Consider the following 18,632-nt stretch of genomic DNA (forward strand, 5'->3'; position numbering starts at 1 on the left):
TTTAGAGTTTCTCTTTTTAAATTCTTCAATTTATCTATTTATTAAAATATATTCTCTATTGAAGTAGTTATATCTCATGTTTCATGCAATAATATGCATACTTAGGCCTAGAATAGAAACTAAGAGATAGATGTTACAAATAAAACACAAAAGTGCCCCTGAATTTTGGTAGTATTTTTGCCCCAAGCCCTCGAGAACAAACTGTGCTTGGCATCATTGATGTAAACCAGCCCTGGCCACTATATGCTTTTATTGTATGAAAACGAGCAGCATGAACCTTCTTCAAAATATCTCTTTCCGTGTTCCATGGAAGACAGGTTTGGAACGACATGAGGGTCGGTAAATGTTCAGAATGAGCTTTATTGCCAAGTATGCTTACAAATACAAGGAATCTGTCTTGGTGACAGGAGCTTCCAGTGCACTAACAATACAACAACATTTTTTATAAAAATAAAAAGCAAATAGAAAATATAAGTATATAAGTGTGTTCAGCTCCAGGTGGTTTTGATTGCACCAGACAGCCAGCTGTTCAATCTCCCTTGTGTATGCAGACTCATCGTCATCTTTGATGAGGCCGATGACAGTAGTGTCATCTGCAAACTTCAGAAGCTTGACAGAGGGGTCCTTGGCAGTGCAGTCATTTGTGTACAGGGAGAAGAGCGCAAATCCCTGGGGGGCACCACTGCTGATCGTACAGGTGCTGGAAGTGAATTTCCCCAGTCTCACTAACTGCTGCCTAGCTGTGTGATCCACTGACAGATAGACGTGGGACAAGAGAGTTGGTGTAATTTAGTCTGGAGAATAGCGGGGATGATGGTGTTGAAAGCTGAACTGAAGCCCACAAAAAGGATCCTTGCATATGTCCCTGGTCTGTCCAGATGTTGCAGGATATGATGGAATCCCATGTTGACTGCATCATCCACAGCCCTGTTTGCATGATTGAAGGGGATCCAGAAAGGGTCGAGTGATGTCCTTCAGGTGGGCTAACACCAGTCTCTCAAATGACTTTATGACCACTGATGTTAGAGCGGTGGGTAGTCATTAAGTTATTTGATCTTGGGTTTTTTTGGGGGCAGGGATAATAGTGGAGCATTTGAAGCAGTAGTGAACTTCACACAGCTCCAGTGATCTATTGAAGATCTGCGTGAAGATGGGAACTAGCTGATCAGCACAGGATTTAAGACAAGTGGGTGAAACACTTTCTGGGGCCTGTGCTTTTCTTTTCTTTTGTTTCTGGAAGACCTGGCACACATCTCCTTCACGGATCTTAAGTGCAGGTTGAGTTGCAGGATGAGGAAAGAGGGAGTTGGGTGTGAGACTAGGCTTTTCAAATCTACAGTAAAACACATTCAGGTCATCAGCCAGTTGTTGATGCCCTACAGTGTTGGGGGATGGTGTCTTGTATTTAGTAATGTCTTTCAGACCTCTCCACACTGATGCAGGGTCGTTAGCTGAAAACTTGTTTTCCAGCTTTCCAGAGAAGCTTCTTATAGCCACTCTAACCTCTTTGATCAGAGAATTATCCCTTTAAATAGCACAATAGCCTCATCAGGGTTATTTATACCTAGACGGAGAAAGGAAATCATTATAAAATGTGTCAAACTCACTTGCTGTCTGTTGTTGGGCATATAGGGCAGCATTGTAGAGACGTGAAACATCAGTTCAAAGTCTTTATAGGTGGTGTAGAGCGAGTGAGTGCCAGTGGAGTCCGCTATAGAGAAGGTGAGATTATCACACACATAAGTATAATACCAGTGAATTAAAATGACACATACATTCATGATGAAATACAAAATTAGTTTCCTGTGTACTCATTTGCAAATGGCTCATCTGCAGAGACTAAGAGATTATAAGGAACTGTCCAAAGCACTATACGGACAAACTGGCCAAACAAATGTGATATTAACCCAACTCATTTCAGAAATGAAGCTGTATTTACAAAGCTTCGATCTCGCATTGTGCAGCTTTCAACAACAGTGAAAGTGGATCAAACATTCAGACATTCTGAGAGCAGCACTTACTTTTGTTGTCCAGCTGTGCCCTGAATTTGCTGAAGCCCTTCAGTCGAACTCTCTGACCCAGCAGATCCAGAAATTCATCCAGTGCCGGACTACCACTCTCATTATTGTACATCTCCTCCTCTGTGCTCTGGCCCGCCTGGCAGTAAAGGATGCCTACTTTGTGCTGGTAGCTCAGCTACAAACAGATTACAAAACAAATATAATATTAAAGAATAAATTATTTCCATTGAACATTGGATCTGCTGATCACATGACAGGCCAACATTTTAAAGAGTCAAAATGAAAGACAAATATAAAAGAAAAAAATGAGTAAATACGATGGTATGATAGCAACCCTGTGGCAATAATTATTTCTAGATTGAAATTAATTATAAATTAACCATCAGTTTCTTATATCTGCATTTTCATGCTTATAACTGATATGCCAATGGTTTTAATTTGGTCAATCATTGGCCGAAAAATATCGGAAGGCGATACATCGGTACAACCCTAATGTATCAGCTGACGATATTTACATACAGTATTACACACACTGGCAGCCAAAAGTTTGGAATAATGTATAGATTTTGCTGTTTCGGAAGGAAATTGGTACTTTAATTCACCAAAGTGGCATTCAACTGATCACAAAGTATAATCAAGACATTACTGATGTAAAAAACAACACCATCACTATTTGAAAAAGTCATTTTTTATCAAATCTAGACAAGCAGTCATCACTCCAACACCTTATCCTTGAGTAATCATGCAAAATTTATTATTTGGTGCAAGAAAATCACTCGCCATTATATCAAACACAGTTGAAAGCTATTTGGTTCATAAATTAAACTTAACATTAACTTGGAGTTTGTTTTTGAGTTGACCGTATGCCATAGACTGGCATGTCTTAAGGTCAATATTAGGTCAAAAATGAAGAAACTCATCAGTCAATCATTGTTTTGAGGAATGAAGTCTATATAATGATTGAAATTGCCAAAAAACTGCAGATTTCATACAAAGCTGTACTACACTACAGTCTTCAAAGACAAAGAACAACTCGCTCTAACAATGACAGAAAGAGATGTGGAAGACCAGATGTGCAACTAAACAAGAGGATAAGTACATCACATGTCCTCCGCTGACAGCTTCATTGAATTCTACCCGCTCAACACCAGTTTCATGTACAACAGTAAAGAGAAGACTCAGGGGTGCAGGCCTTATGTTTTGAAACAGAAAAACAAAAAGAAAGGGTTCGAGTGGGCAACGAAACACAGACAATGGACAACAGATAATTGGAAAAGAGTGTTACGGATCTTAACCCCATTGAGCTTTTGTGGGATCAGCTAGACTGTAAGGTGTGTGAGAAGTGCCCGACAAGACAGTCACATCTATGGCAAGTGCTACAGGAAGTGTGGGGTGAAAGGTCAAGTGCTACAGGAAGTGTGGGGTGAAAGGTCACCTGAGTATCTGGACAAACTGACCGCTAGAATGCCAAGAATCTGCAAAGCTGTCATTGCTGCACATGGAGGATTTTTGATGAGAACTCTTTGAAGTATTTTAACATAAAAAATGTAATTGTAATAGTAATTTTTCACGTCATTAATGTCCTGACTATACATTGTGATCAGTTGAATGCCACTTTAGTGAATAAAAGTACCTATTTCTTTCCATAAGAGCAAAATCTGAACATTATTCCAAACATTTGACCACCAGTGTGTGTGTGTATATATACATGGGTATTTTATATATATATATACACACATATACACACATACACAATAGCCATTAATAACCTAATAACCATGTTTTTATATTAAATACCCATGTGGTAAAGCCTAGGTAATTACAACAATATAAATAGTCCAGCAAATTTTCTACTGGTTCACACATTTCTGCTGTTGCATGGTATAAATGTTATAGTCAGGACATTACTGATGTAAAAAAACAGCACCATCACTATTTGAAAGTCATGTATTACATAATTCATAATCTAATACAAAATCCTAAATACATACAGTATATTACATGGCAGGATTTATTAACAGAATTCATATTTAAAGCAACAAGTATTTTTAAGTATTGCTATGGTCCAAAAATTAAAACGGACATTTACAGTGACCGCACAAGAGTTTATGGAGAAATAAATACTGTATGCTATATTTTTAATTCCTCCAACACACCATGACATGAAATCATCAAAAGCTCCTTGAAGCACATGGTCACAGTACGCTGATATACATCGCCTGTCACAAGTGGCGATCTAGCGAAGTTAAGTGCTATCAATCAGTGCAAAAGCCTGGCACATACAAATACCATAATCACATGCAGGCTGGCCTCAGATGCTGCTTTTGCATTATGTATGAGACACACATGACTATAGGAACACACTGAAGGTCCAACAAGGAAAACTTATAGCCAGGCAAGCTATACAAGATGATGTTATTTAACCAGACAATTAATAAAAGCCAGTGTACAGTACATCTAAAAATAAATGCATGATTTAAAATAATATGTAATGCTGAATTGAGTTGGTAACACAGACATAGGAATATTTTAGAGGTCTATGGAAGGTGTCCCAAATCCTACATACTTCCCACCCCATTGCACTTTTAGTGCTATTCTGAAAATTGCTTTGGCTTTTGTGCCATAAAAATGCCACCATCAGTCTCTAATGCAAAAAGAGAGACAAGAAAGCATAATTTTCTTTCATTTTCACTTCAAGTGTTGCTGGTCACAGTTGGCAGCACCTCAGACAGGTCAAGTGCCCATTATGTGTAGCTGGGTGGTTGTCATGCCGATCTTTTTAGCGGTGTTGTTTGGGGGGTATTCGCATTGGGGGAGCAATGATTTGCCTTAAAGGATTATTCAGGGTTCACAAATAAATTTCAATTCTTAAAAAGAAAAAAGCAAGAATCTGTGTTACAATGAGGCACTTACAATGGAAGTGAATGAGGTTAATCCGTAAACTTTATAGGAGACGTATTATGCAAAATTCACCTTGTACATAAACGTGAGTCGGCAGTGTGTGTACACAACCACCCTACAATGTTAAAAGTCCACCTACTCCTCTTTCTTATATTTCTATTTATCAAAAACAGTGTTTCAAAATGAACGGTTTTCATTTTGGCTCTAAAGTGACGTCATGTTAGACCAGGCCACGCCCACGACTGGTGACAGGCCACGCCCACGACTGGTGACGGACTCCACCCTATTATCATAGCTCCTCCCCTGAGTGATCTACACACAGTCTGCCATTTTTTTCCCCAAGCATGGATCAGTACAAACTGTTCATGTTCCAGCTAAAGTTACCATTGTCTCTGATTGTATTCACAGAGACCTGAGCTATGTCCTTATTTTTTAGCTTACTGTCTGTATAATTCATAACCGCACTTTTATTATGCACAATACAGTCTTTTTGAAAACTATGTACGTTTTCTGTGAACATAAGAGAGTTGTACTAAAAGTGGAATGTTTACTTGCAAAGGCCAGCACATCTGCACAACATATCAGTGCCACGAGGGATGTTGGTTGCCAGACTAACTCACCACAGCTGTGTAGTGTCAATTAACCATTCAGAAACATCCTGGTTCATTCTCACACTTATGACTTCTGCCGGAGTCTCTCCTTCACTTACGCTGTCAGTCACATGGTTCTGATTTGTTGTTGCTATAGTATATGTAGTATAATGTAGTGACCGTCATCGGCGAGCCTCTTCTTTTTATATAAAGGTTTTTTGGCAGTTTCTGTGAAACTTGCTAAATAAACATTAGCTAGCAATATTACGTACATTTTTAACTAAATACCAATAACTTTGTCACTTGTGAAAAATGCACCTGAAGTAATGTGAGGTAGAGAGCAGACTTTTTATTAAAAAAATGTTAAGCCGTTCACAAGATGTAAAGGCACGGCCCTCTCCCTGAAAGGGGGCGGGGAGCAGCAGCTCATTTGCATTTAAAGAGACACACACAAAAACCACGTGTTTTTGATTCCACCCAAATAGAGGCATTTATAACATGGTATAATAAATGATCCGTTGGGTATTTTGAGCTGAAACTTCATAGAAACATTCTGGGGACACCTGAGACTTATATTACATCTTGTAAAAAGGGGCATCATGGGTCTCCTTTAAAATACTCATTGTTTCCAGGGTGTGCTGTGAAACTCCAGCCAGGTCTCCTAAGCAACCAAATTGGCCCGGTTCATCACCGGACTCTACTAGGGAGGGTAGAGACAAATGGGGTAACACCCTAATGGTCGTGACTAGTGGTTCTCGCTCTCAATGGGGCGTGTGGTGAGTTGTGTGTGGATCGCGGAGAGTAGCATGAGTCTCCACATGCTGTGAGTCTCTACGGTGTCATGCACAACAAGTCACGTGATCAGATTGACGGTCTCAGAAGAGGAGGCAACTGAGACTTGTCCTCCGCCACCCGGATTGAGATAACCGCGATTATTGTACACGCCAAATTCCAATCACATTTTAATGCACAAATAAGGGAATATTAAGCAAATATATAAATGCCATCAGCGGCGTGTCTGTGTGTCATTCAGTTGAACTCCAAGTGTCACTGAGCAGCTCCTGTCCGGAAGAGTGCATGAAGCGCTTCTCAAGAGCGGTGTCTAGAAGGTAACCCCCTGGCAGTCTCACAAGTGTCTCGTTCTCTGTTACTAAGGTTTGGTTTAGGGTTACATTTAGTGGTAGGGTTAAGGTTAGGGTTTCTGACTCTAAAAAAAACACAAAAAACACAGTGTGTACTTTAGGTAACTGGGGGTTACATTCTAGACACGACCCTTCTCAAACGCTCTGATGCATGAAAACATCCCGCAAAAATATAAACAATCAAATGTAAACTTTGATAGGGAACGCAAAGCGCTCCGGTATCACAGGGTTTCCCACTCTTTTCAAGGCAATTTTTTTTTTAGGACGTTTATTTGCCCAACGGGTGTGCTATTTAAGCTTCATCCATGGTGTCTATTTTGGTTAATGAATGGTTATTTTTCCTGAATTCATTACACACATTCATTTTAAAGTGTGCAGCACGTGCAGATGATATATTTATATTATTAAATTGAAGCCTTTTGAAGTTTCAAAATCACACTAGGACATATCGCAATTTTAATTCGATTATTTGTGCATTCAAACATTCTTTTTTGTCCCAAATGTGTCAAATTCAGAGACATTCCGTGTTCTATTCATGTAGCTAATGACACTTTTATGACTGGATTCAGTGATTCCATCCGAGTTTTCCCACATTGTGTAAATCATAGAGCCCTACATGTAGTAACCACGGTAAAAGTGGACTCGGATGGATCAAATAGTTATTTTCTAGGACATTTAGGTATTTTTCTCACTGGAACACTGCATTGCAAAATTACAGGTTTTGAAATATTTTACTATTACATAATATAATTATATTGTATTTTTTATCAAATAAAATATATGAGTTCCAAAAACAAAAGTGTAAGTGTGAAATGAACCAAAACAAAAGTTGACCAAAAAGAGAGACATATTTTAAGTATTTAATACATTATTTTCCAAGTCATTTTTTACGTTTTTTAAGCCTTAAAAAAGGAAATCATTTATCCTTGTTTTATTATTTGATCTACTGAATATATTTGAAGTTAAATATGTAAAAATTACTTCTTAAGGTGTATGAAGCACACATGCATCTTAAGAAATATAATGATTTATTTGACAATTAATCGTGAAAGCCCTAAAAATATAATTAATCAACAAATTTCATAATCGTGGCAGCCCTACACTAGACGTAAACAATATGTGTGTTAACATGTTTGTAGTGTAATAAAATCACTTACTAACCTTTTCAGTGTAAAGTTATATCCAATTTTACTTTGTTACTTCGTTGCCATGAAGACACTACCCGGTAAACCACAAAACCCTAAAACTTTACAGCTAGGGCTGGACTGGGAAGAGAAATCGGCCCCGGATTTTAAATGGCAACTGGCCCAAAACTTGTTGGGGTGGGGGGTCAATGTTCGCTGTCCTTTTCTGCATATGGCGGCGCCGTTTTGTGGTCCGTTCTGCATATCGCGGCCCATTTGCCACGTTTCGCGGCCAACCCACCGGCCCGCTCGGTTCTCCCGATGGCCAGTCCGCCCCTGATCGGCCCACAAGGAAAATAGCCAGATTACCAGTCCAGCCCTGTTTACACCCCAAATAATACATATGTTTTAAAAGAAGAATTACCGCAAGTGTTTTTATAAAATTATAAGCTTCTGACTTTCAACCCTCCAAAAATTGGCCCCATTCACTTCCATTGTAAGCGCCTCACTGTTGCCTTTTTAAAGAAAAGGAGTGACGAGTCGAAATAACTTTTTGCGGTTATCAACATTACGCCACAAATGACATTGTCCTCCCACAAAAATGCTCTCTAGTACCAAATACTTTGGAAAACAATGACATTGAGAAACAGAAAACATGTAGGTGTGGACGTGGACAGATAATAAGCATTGTTAAATGATGACTCAACTAATTGTTCTCGCTTTCAATGTCCTCAATATGGTAAATAGTCTGCACTTATATAACGCCTTTTTTAACCTTAGAGGTTACCAAAGAACTTTACTCCATGTCTCATTCACCCATTCACGCGCACACACACACACACACACACACACACACACACACACACACACACACACACACACACACACACACACACACACACACACACACACACACACACCAATGGCGGCAGAGCTGCCATGCAAGGTGCTAGCCTGCCATTGGGAGCAACTTGGGGTTCAGTGTCTTGCCCAAGGACACTTCGACATATGGAGTTGTGTGGGCCGGGAATCGTACTAACAACACTGCGATTAGTGGCCGACCCGCTCTACCACCTGAGCCACAGCCGCCAATATGGTATTTATTTTACTCGATTGATTAGACATTGCAAAATAGGGTTTATAATCATTACCAATATTAGTTTTACAACTAAACCCTCTCAATGCATATATTGTACAAAAGAATTGCTCTGGAGAATCCCCTCCGGCCGTCGTGTGGCTGCAAATTCTATCTAGATTCCATTCAGTCGATTTACCGACAAAACAGCTCATCTCTTTTTCCACTCTCGTTCTGAGATGTGCAAGTCCGGCTCAGTCAATAAGTAATGAGATCTCTCTTTCTCTAAAAGGCTTCTTTAGTAAAACCCCATCTAGTCCTGACACAGCTGCAATTCGAACCCTCAAATGGAAATGTTATAAGGTCGCCAGCACCTGATAGGCGCCTTGCCCAAAGGACCCACTTTACAAGCTCAACATTGCTGTAGTTATCCAATGAGCAATGGCTTTTTAAGGACATCACATCATCAGGAGAGGGTTGCACACATCTGTTTCTGTTTTTATCAGTACATATTAAAACTCTAAGCGAATGGGACGCATGAAGGATATAATTGATGGTTTCAGAAACCCCCACTTGATTATGTCTTAGTGATTACAAGCCTTGTGGGCATGTAGGGTTCATGCTATGAATCATTCTGGTAAACGTGTGTTTCTTCCCCATCACTTTGTGTTAGCTAAACGGTCTCCTTCTTGCCAAATGGCGGTACGATGAACTTGCAGCATGGCTGTATTGTGGCAAAGACTTCTCATTTATCTTACCCATTTAAGCACTTAAAGTATGGTCATATCTTCAATATTGGGGACTATAAAATGGAGAGCTCCAGTTCTACATGCTGATTGGTCAATAAAGCCCTCCAGTCATGCTAAAATGTACAAAATTATAACATCTATGACCCAAAACATCTGCTCACATGCACTAGTATGGTACTCACCCCCTGCTGATCTAGTTTCAGCAGCTGCTCTGGGACTTTGGGCGAGCTGGTGGCCAGCCTCAGGCACTGAATGTTGAGCTCCGGAACTACATACTCCAACACCTCTTTAAGAGGGAGACCACGGGATGTCCCGTGCTTCGCCGTGGAGGGGACGGCATCCTCCAGGATTGAGCCTCTTAACATGGTGAGCTGTGGAGGGTGGATAGAGTCAAGAAAGATAGATTTATAGTCATAGTAAAGTCAAATGTTAGCAACTAATGAAATCAATGTCATGCTGCAATCATATCACTGAACGCATGGATGAACCATTCACTTTGAGTGCCCTGCAACATGCTGAATACAGCTACACACCCTGCCAAGCTTCACGATGAATAATTGAGCTCAGCTAACTGTGGAGGATGCTGATGTAACGCTTTGGCTTTTAGCAAGTGGCCCATCGTACGTTCAAGAGCAACTTCAGCAAACTACACACCCTTTGGAAAACCCCTAGCAAGATCTCATGTCATTTTAAAAGGAGCACTCACTATGACTGTTGAAACTTCCCTGCAGTGGTCAGAGTCATGTAGTACAGTGAGGTAATTTATATCACAATATATGGAAAATCAATAGTACACCGCAGGCATCATCCATCTTGAGCTGATTTTCAAAACAATTAATCCTATTATTGAGGCAGCTCTGATTTGTATTCAGGAGACAAAATAAAAGCGTTGGGAGATGCACTTAAGGGGATGGTAATCAATTATAAATGAATGAGAATTCCACTTGTTGTCTGATGAAAGCATGCAAACAAACCACTCTCAGTTTATTTAACATTTTATTGTATTTCTGGAAAACAAATGAGAATTAAATTACAATAAACTGAGATGTGATTGAAAAAAAGATCTTTTCAGAGTAAATTACATAACATTTTTGTTCTAAGGTTTTAGTCGATGTCTAATAGCTTTAAATTATCGTTAGTTTACAAACGTTCACTTCTTCATTTATGTTACTTAAAATAACAAAGTGAAGCCTCAAAACATTTGCGTTGAAAATTAGCGCCCCCTAGAGGTAATGGGGTAGAAATATTTATATAAAAAATAAAAGTACTTCGCATAGCACCTAAATGGACAAGTTACATATCAAATGAAAGTTCTCACTCTCAGGAATGTGAATGTGTAGTTTATTTTGTTGCCCTGATACCACAGTTCAAAAGACTTTCAAAAGAATCACAAAGTGAAATATGATTTCTGTAAGTCATCAAATACAAACATCTCTTTTATGCGCTAATCACTGTTACTGAAAACCCCACATAGCTAAAGACTTTATAACATTATAAGTGTTTAACATTATGGAGTTTTCTACTAAATGAGCCATTGTTTCCTTGTCTGTGAGCTTGCTTGGTTGAATAATCCAATGAGATGTCTTAGATGTCCAGAACAAAATATGCCATCCAGAAGGAAAAGCATGCAATACAAAAAAAATAAAAAATGTTTTCCTCAATTGATGATAAAACTATGTACATCAATGTATATCATCGCAAAGGGGAGGATCTCAGCTTTCTAATAACACCTAGATTGAGCTTGTAGTCCACTCAGAGGCCGAAATATTCAATGAAACATCAAGGGTGGTGCTTGAACTAAAAATTAGACTGAATGTCTATGGACGAGCTCATGAATGCATTAGAGCGCCACCTACATTTCAGATCTGTATATTGTGATGGAATGTGATAGAGAATTTTTCTAGTGCTTTCTGCCACCTAGTGGAATAAAATGAGTCTTTTCAAAATGAGGTAGAGTGAACAGAACCAGAATGACATGTTTACAAAGTTGTTTTTGTATAATCTGTTTATAATAAGATTATAAACACATTTGCGGTTCTCTGAGACCAAAAACGAGACCAAATATTTGCAATTAGCCCACAGTATGTGTGAATGGTGCGCTTTTAAATTCGAATTAAAATGCACTAGAGTTTAAGTGGTTATGCAGATGTACGCATTCAAAATCGTTCTTTTTCGGAAAACAAACCAAAAATATGAATGACTCATCTTTCACTAAACAGATTTTTGTCCAATCAAATACTCTCTAGAATGAGAATGTCCCACCCCTTATACCACCTGCAACCGATTAGCAAGTATCAAATCATGGTTTGTACTTCACTGACTAAGACTAATGGCTCAACAGTGTTCTGTGAACAGTGGGTTTGATAGAAGCCATCTTACCTTGCTAGTCCTGAAGATGACTCTATAATTAAACTGTGCTCCCTCTTTCGTCTCATCCAGCTTCTCTCTCCGGATGCTAACTGCCACTGGACCCAAGTTCTCATCAACACCAAAGTAGTTCTGATGCTCTGATGAAAAAAAAAAAAAAAAAGGTGAGATCATCCATTACTGTTGCAATGCTGCCATACTGATAAGTAATTTAGATTTGGAGTGCAATCAAGGTGCATATCTTTGAATCCTACCTTTATTGAAGAAGAATTTGTGATAGTAGTATGCGCCCATGTCAATGTGCTCAATGATGTAGCGTTTGAGGCAATCTCGTGGAACAGCGTAGTTTTCACGAGAGGCGTAATTCTCACGATGCAATTCCAAGACAGATACCCCCGCATTCGTGCAGTGAGAACTCAGGGTGGACTCAATGGTGTAAGTTTCGCCTACATTGTTGTAGGGAATACTGTTCGGTTTGTAGGCACCCAGTTTCCTTTCACCTTCTCCACCAATCTCATTCCGGAAATATGGGCAACTGAGCACCAATCCATTGCTCTTCCCGTCCCCTTCGTCAAGATCGGTGCAAGCTTTTTGCCCAAGTTCCTCACAAGTGTCCAAAGGGGACTCGGCCAAAGACAAGGGCTCAGGACTGTCTAACACACCACCAACAACCTGGAGTTGGGATGCTGCTGAAGCGCCTGTTGTTATATTCTTCCCACGTGCCAGGTTGGCACGATTTGTAACAGCCTCGCTAATATTAAACAGCACACTCTGGACATCATAGTGGGCGAAACATCTCTGGAAACTCAACTGACGACCGTGTCTACTACAATCGTCATGTTCGGTCAGTTGCCGCTGCTCACTCTTCATGGTCTTCAGCCTGCGGAAAATGGACGTCTCGCACTTTTCGGATTTCTGCCGCTGCATGAGTGACTTCTCCTTTTCCCGACTGTAAAAGAGTGAACTGTCCACATAGTCCGCATAGTTTGGAATGCAGAGAATGTCCCCCCGTGCTATCTGCGCTGCTGTCTGGAGGCTGGGAGAGAGGGCGGTCTTATTTTGCCGGAACTCCGGAAAGCCGTGTGGAGGTGGTGCGCTAGGTTGCTCTGAGAGTTCTGGCTGTAATCCCTTCAAATTGGAGAAAAACCCTTCATCGGTCAAACCCTGGTGGTTAATGGACGATGTGCTTCCATACTCTCTGTGCAGAGAGGCACCAGTATTGGGGTTGACCGCCGTCTGGTCCATGTCCTCCGCCCCTATATCACTGATTGTGACATCACTATTGCTCCTCTTCTGGAGAGGGTGGTGCACTTTACCAGGTGAATGGCTCAGAATGTCAACAAACCCATATTTTGCCTCCAGAAAGCTTGGTTTTGGGGGAGAACCCGGGCTCTGTTTGACAACATCTTCTGACGATTGACTTGGTAGTCCATTCTGGAAGGTCGTCATCAAGCTGTCGTACCTTGGTGGTGGACCGTGGTTGCCATCCTTCCTCTGCGGCCAATCTGACACTCTTGCTCGGATGCCCATTTTGGGCATGGCTGGTGTTCCTTGTGTGTTTGTACTTGGAGGTCCCATATTCCCATTCAGGGCTTGAAGCTTTTTGGCAAAAAGATCATCGGTCTGCATCCTTCAAGTGAGGCGCTTGGATTCTCAAGCTTCTGTGGCCTCGTCAGCTATATCTCTTGCCCTTAAGTTCGGCAAATTCATTTCTAAAGCTGAATCACCCTAACCAGAAATTCCAGCTCAGGCATTTTAAGGAATAGCGGGAAAGTGTGCCAGAGGAAGAGAGTGAATAATGACTGACCCACGTCAGTGTGTTCAGACCCATAGGTCCGTAATCCATAGGGGGAGAATAGGCCTCTTTATCTCCGTTTCACTGTCAAGGACAACTGCTCACTCCACGGGAGGGCAAGCAGGAGATATGGTCATTTCACAGGCGTGTAGGCTTAACAAAGCCAGGTGGGATCCCTGTGATGCTCTGGAAAGGAGCGAGAAAGAGAAAGAGATCATTAGAGAATCCATTGGGGAGGGAGCGATACCAAAGTGACCTTGGAAGACTGCATAGCAAACAAAATCCTCAACAGAACAAAGCATCAGCAAAAACGGCAAATGATTTAATATGGTTTGAATGTCTGTTCAGAAAGGACATTTCTTTTTCACCTGAATGCATGCAATTTCTAGATTATCTATATAAGAATGTGGTACTTTTTTCACCTTTATGCACAAGCTAATTAGAGGTAAATATCTAAAAGCATCAATGACTCACATTGAGGAACTTTACTTTCTCTTATTAACAGATTCATAGTACTTCACCTAAATCACAGAGCCATAATCATAATTTATTTAATTATATCAAGAGGTAAAAATCTATTCATTTTTCTGCCATTACATAATTGCCCGAAGGGAGTGAGGGGCCCCGGACTGGAAGAGTGCTGAGGTGAGGGTGGCTGTCCCTGGAGGTGTGGGGTATCAGTGTACTTGGGGTTAGGCCGAAGGGGGTGAGGGGCCCCAAATGCCACAAATTAAGTGTCAATTGCAGGCCTGTTCTCATGGGGTCAAACTCCATGATATTCAAATGAATTTGTCTTATTGTTTAATGCATTAGGACGATAAATCACTGTTGTGCTAATTAGATTTTAAGGACTTTTTTGTTTACTTCAGAGTGATAAGCAAAACAGCATTTGGTCGCAATTGGATGTCCAATGTAAAATCAGTTGAAAACTGCTGGTTTGGTTAAATGAACCCAATGACTCTTCCATTCATTGAAAAGCTTTCCATTAAACTAAACTGTCATCCAAATATAAAGTACTAGAGAGCAAAAGGGCATAAAATTACAGTACTGAGAGCCCCCGCATCAGGTACACTGATCTGTTTGATTCGCCAACCTAAAAATAATCCTTTGGAAGGCAAGCTGATTAAACTGCCGCAAATTAATATTGAGTTTTGGACGTGCAGTCCTGTCTGCCTGTTACATTCATACTGACCCCAATACCATGGGAACCTTTAGCACTCCCTCTGAAATAAACACAGTTTCATCCATCTCCACCAGCTGTGCTTTATGCTGAAATTGTCACTCTTCAAACTAAAATCTCAAGTCTCAAGTCTGACAATTCGTCTGTGATTTAAAGTCAACATGAAATCAAAATGGATCCCATTTACTTTAACACACAATAGCCGCGTGTGTTTCCACTATCGGGTCAAATGAGGGTGTGCTAGTGCGTGCCATGGCCAGTTGCATTCCCACCGTCACAACCGGGGCTTCATCGTGCCTCCTCTGGGCTTACTCTGGGGGCCAACGGCCAATGGCCTTTGTCCGGCCGATTACCCTTGGGCCAAACAAGGCCAACTGGGGATTGAGGCAGGTTCAGTGTCAAAGGTGGAGTTTCACTGAACTTCCCAGGTTGTGTATCAAGCTCACAACAAGTACAAATCTGTTAAAACGCCCAATGGACAAAGCGGTGCCCAAACAGAGAACTTTCTATGGTTTGCTGAACTTTCATAGATTGTGTGCTGGGACATCGTCCCACTGTGTCCCACTCGGGACACCATAGCACTTACAGCCGGTGAATTGTCAACACTAACTTATCTTGAGGTTTACATTTGATGTGAACTCAATATTCTAGATAACTAGATAATGTGATACTTCAGCTAGAGTATTGGCCGATACTGAGATTTCCGACATCGGAATTGGAAGAGAAAAAGTGGCATCGGTGCATAATAATAATAAAAGCTCTTTCATTATTACAGAACACTGTTAAATAGAACATGAAGGAGAAAGCAACATGCAAGGAGACTCTCCTTCTTTAAAAACAAGACATGGCCTTGATATCACGACTAATGAAAGAGCGAATCACACAAAAACTGAGCTGAATGTACCAATCATATTTCCCCTTAAAATCAAAAGAAAAAAATTAGAACATATTTACTGTATAAAAAAAACAATGCAACATTATTTTCAAGACAATTAAGCTCAACTCAAATTTCAGCAGCAAAAATGCAATGCGCTAAATTACTGTAATGTGGAATCATGGTAGCAGATGCTGTACAGATTTTAATTTATGCAGTTAGGTCACAGTGACCTAAACATTGTATTTTTATGACGCAACACACCCGAGACGCGACGCAAGCATGTCTGACGCAGGTCGTACGGTCTTTACCTCATACATATTTAATCAAGTTAAATATAGTTAAATATAGTTTAATACTCAATCTTTAAACAAATCTTAAGATCCCTTAAAGATCGTATTTGCGCTCCAAGTTTTTTGAACGCAAGAAATAGTTTTCTTCACGGTATAAACTGTGAGTTGCTCACACAGCTGAAATTTCAATTACTGCCCTCTGGAGTAAACATGTGGTACTACAAGCTTGAATTTCTCAGTTAAGCATTGCGATTAAAGTGCGTTCATTTTTTTTACGCGTTAACTTTTGTCAAATTAATCGCACTTTATTAACACGTTAAATTGACAGCCCTAATATATATATATATATATAAGGTGAAGTAAATAAAGCAGAAAAGTTTAAGTACTTTCTACATTGAATAAGTAAGTTTAAGCGTGAACGTGAAAATATTAAAATACAAAATATTCTACATTTGTACTCCATGAATGCTCTATGTTATAAGTAAATATTATTTATGATTGTTTATCTTAATGCGTCATCGCGTATCAATCTTAAAGTAGAAAATCTTGACACATATTTTTGCTAATTTAAGTCAATTTCACTGGTAAATTAAACAAGTAAATTGTATATAACTTTACGAAGCTGGTGTTCCCAGCATGCACCGGGCTTGAATAATTAATGAGCTTGCATGGTTTCACTGTTTGTAAATTTATTTACACCGTTTTATTGCACCATTTGTTTGTTATGTTAAAGTTCTACTCAAAATTAACCATTCCTGATAAAAAAAAATTCTCGATTGTTAATGTCATAATGTTTTGAGCACCAAGTGTTGAGTTCTGTGTATATAAAATATAAATATTTATTTCAATTTTACTTAGTTTATTTAAGTACCATGTATATCTGATATGTAGGTACAAATTATAGTATTTATTGAAATTTTTAAGTTAAATTGCTCACTCACTTTAATCAATAGTATGTCACGAAGGAGATTTTACTTCATTTTATATCATTAAAATTGACTGCTTGTTCACAGTTACTTGTCATAACTAGAATGGACTACTGTAACACTCTCATTGCAGGCCTCCCAGCATGTGCAAGTAGACCTCTGCAAATGATCCAGAATGCAACAGCACGTCTGGACTTTAATGAACTAAAGAGAGCACATGTTACACCACTCCCCGTCTCTCTCCACTGGCTGCCGGTTGATGCACGCATTAAATTCAAGGCTCTGATGCTGCATACAGAACAGTCACTGGGTCTGCTCTAGCATACCTAAAATCATTTATGCAGAGCTACACTCCCGCCAGAAGTCTGCGGTCGGATAATGAGCGGCGCCTTGTTGTACCAACACAAAGAGGCACCAAAACACTTTCCCGGACTTTCGGCTTCATCGTACCACAATGGTGGAATGACCTTTCCAACTCCATCCGTGAAGCTGACTCACTTTCTGTCTTCAAAAAACGGCTAAAAACATTACTTAAATGGTAAATGGTCTGCAATTATATAGCAACTTTTTAACATTAGCGGTATTCAAAGTGCTTTACACTGCGTCTCATTCACCCATGGCAGAGCTGCCATGCAAGGTGCTAGCCTGCCATTGGGACCAACTTGGGGTTCAGTGTCTTGCGCAAGGACATTCGGCATGTGGAGTCACGTGGGCTGGGAATCGAACCGCCAAACCTGCGATTAGCAGCCAACCCGCTCTACCACCTGAGCCACAGCCGCCCCCAAACCAGACTTAACCAGACACTTGTTACACTCATATCTGTCTTGAATGCTATTCTGATGCTAGTGAAACGTTGTAATACGGCACTTTTCGTACCACTGTCTCCTTAAGATGATTCGCTTGTAATGTATTCCTCTTTTGTAAGTCTTACTAGTCGTTTTTTCAGTGTACTACATGGAAAACATAATTTAATAGCTCACAGCTGTATTCTGTACCACACAAGTCTTATCTGACATTTTAATCATTCAAAGAACGCCAAATTCAACGCACATGAACTACTGACTAATTTATGTGCATCTACATGCGTTTTGAAGAAAGATTCATGTCTCAGATGGAGGTCTGTTTACCACAAGCGGGTCAAATGTACAACATCCAAGATGTACAACATCATTGAGATCCCTGTGATTAAACAAACATCTGTTTTGGAACCAGTTTGCAATGTAAATATGGATTACAATAATGTCACTTTTGGAAGATAAAGAAACCCCGTGGCTACAGAAGGCTCGTCCAGCACTAGAGGGGGCTTGAGAGAACAACAAACTGCACATCTTAAAACCTTAAAACCTCCCTCCCACAATCCCCCGCTGGGCTCCAAAGCCAGGCAAATGGCCAATCCCGTCCCCTCTGACGCCCTCCGTCCAGCTGCAGTTCCTGTACAGGCCTTTAATTACCATTATGAGCCAGTCCCGTGCATTCAGCCTCTTGCTTACATGCACCGTGCCAACCGAACAACACTCAATCGCCTGCCGTGATTATTAAATAACCATCTGATCTGCGGTTATCGGAGACAACCGCGATTATTGGGCATTCTAACT

General features: G+C 40.2%; 1 protein-coding gene across 3 annotated transcripts in view; it reads right to left on the reverse strand.

Annotated features, from left to right (window-relative positions):
• The window catches only part of sipa1l2 (signal-induced proliferation-associated 1 like 2), a 125,352-nt gene that overhangs the window by 55,588 nt on the left and 51,132 nt on the right, over positions 1-18,632 (reverse strand). For all 3 annotated transcript variants that reach the window (XM_052101158.1, XM_052101157.1, XM_052101156.1), the window contains exons 2-6: positions 12,224-13,950; positions 11,982-12,109; positions 9,785-9,973; positions 2,022-2,196; positions 1,608-1,711 (exon numbers count right to left, since the gene is read on the reverse strand). In XM_052101158.1, coding sequence (XP_051957118.1) covers positions 1,608-1,711; positions 2,022-2,196; positions 9,785-9,973; positions 11,982-12,109; positions 12,224-13,598 — 1,971 coding nt within the window. In that variant the 5' untranslated portion in view covers positions 13,599-13,950. The remainder of the gene's footprint in view (positions 1-1,607; positions 1,712-2,021; positions 2,197-9,784; positions 9,974-11,981; positions 12,110-12,223; positions 13,951-18,632) is intronic.

This window comes from Xyrauchen texanus, chromosome 32, assembly GCF_025860055.1.
Source record: "Xyrauchen texanus isolate HMW12.3.18 chromosome 32, RBS_HiC_50CHRs, whole genome shotgun sequence".
Classification (NCBI taxonomy): domain Eukaryota; kingdom Metazoa; phylum Chordata; class Actinopteri; order Cypriniformes; family Catostomidae; genus Xyrauchen; species Xyrauchen texanus.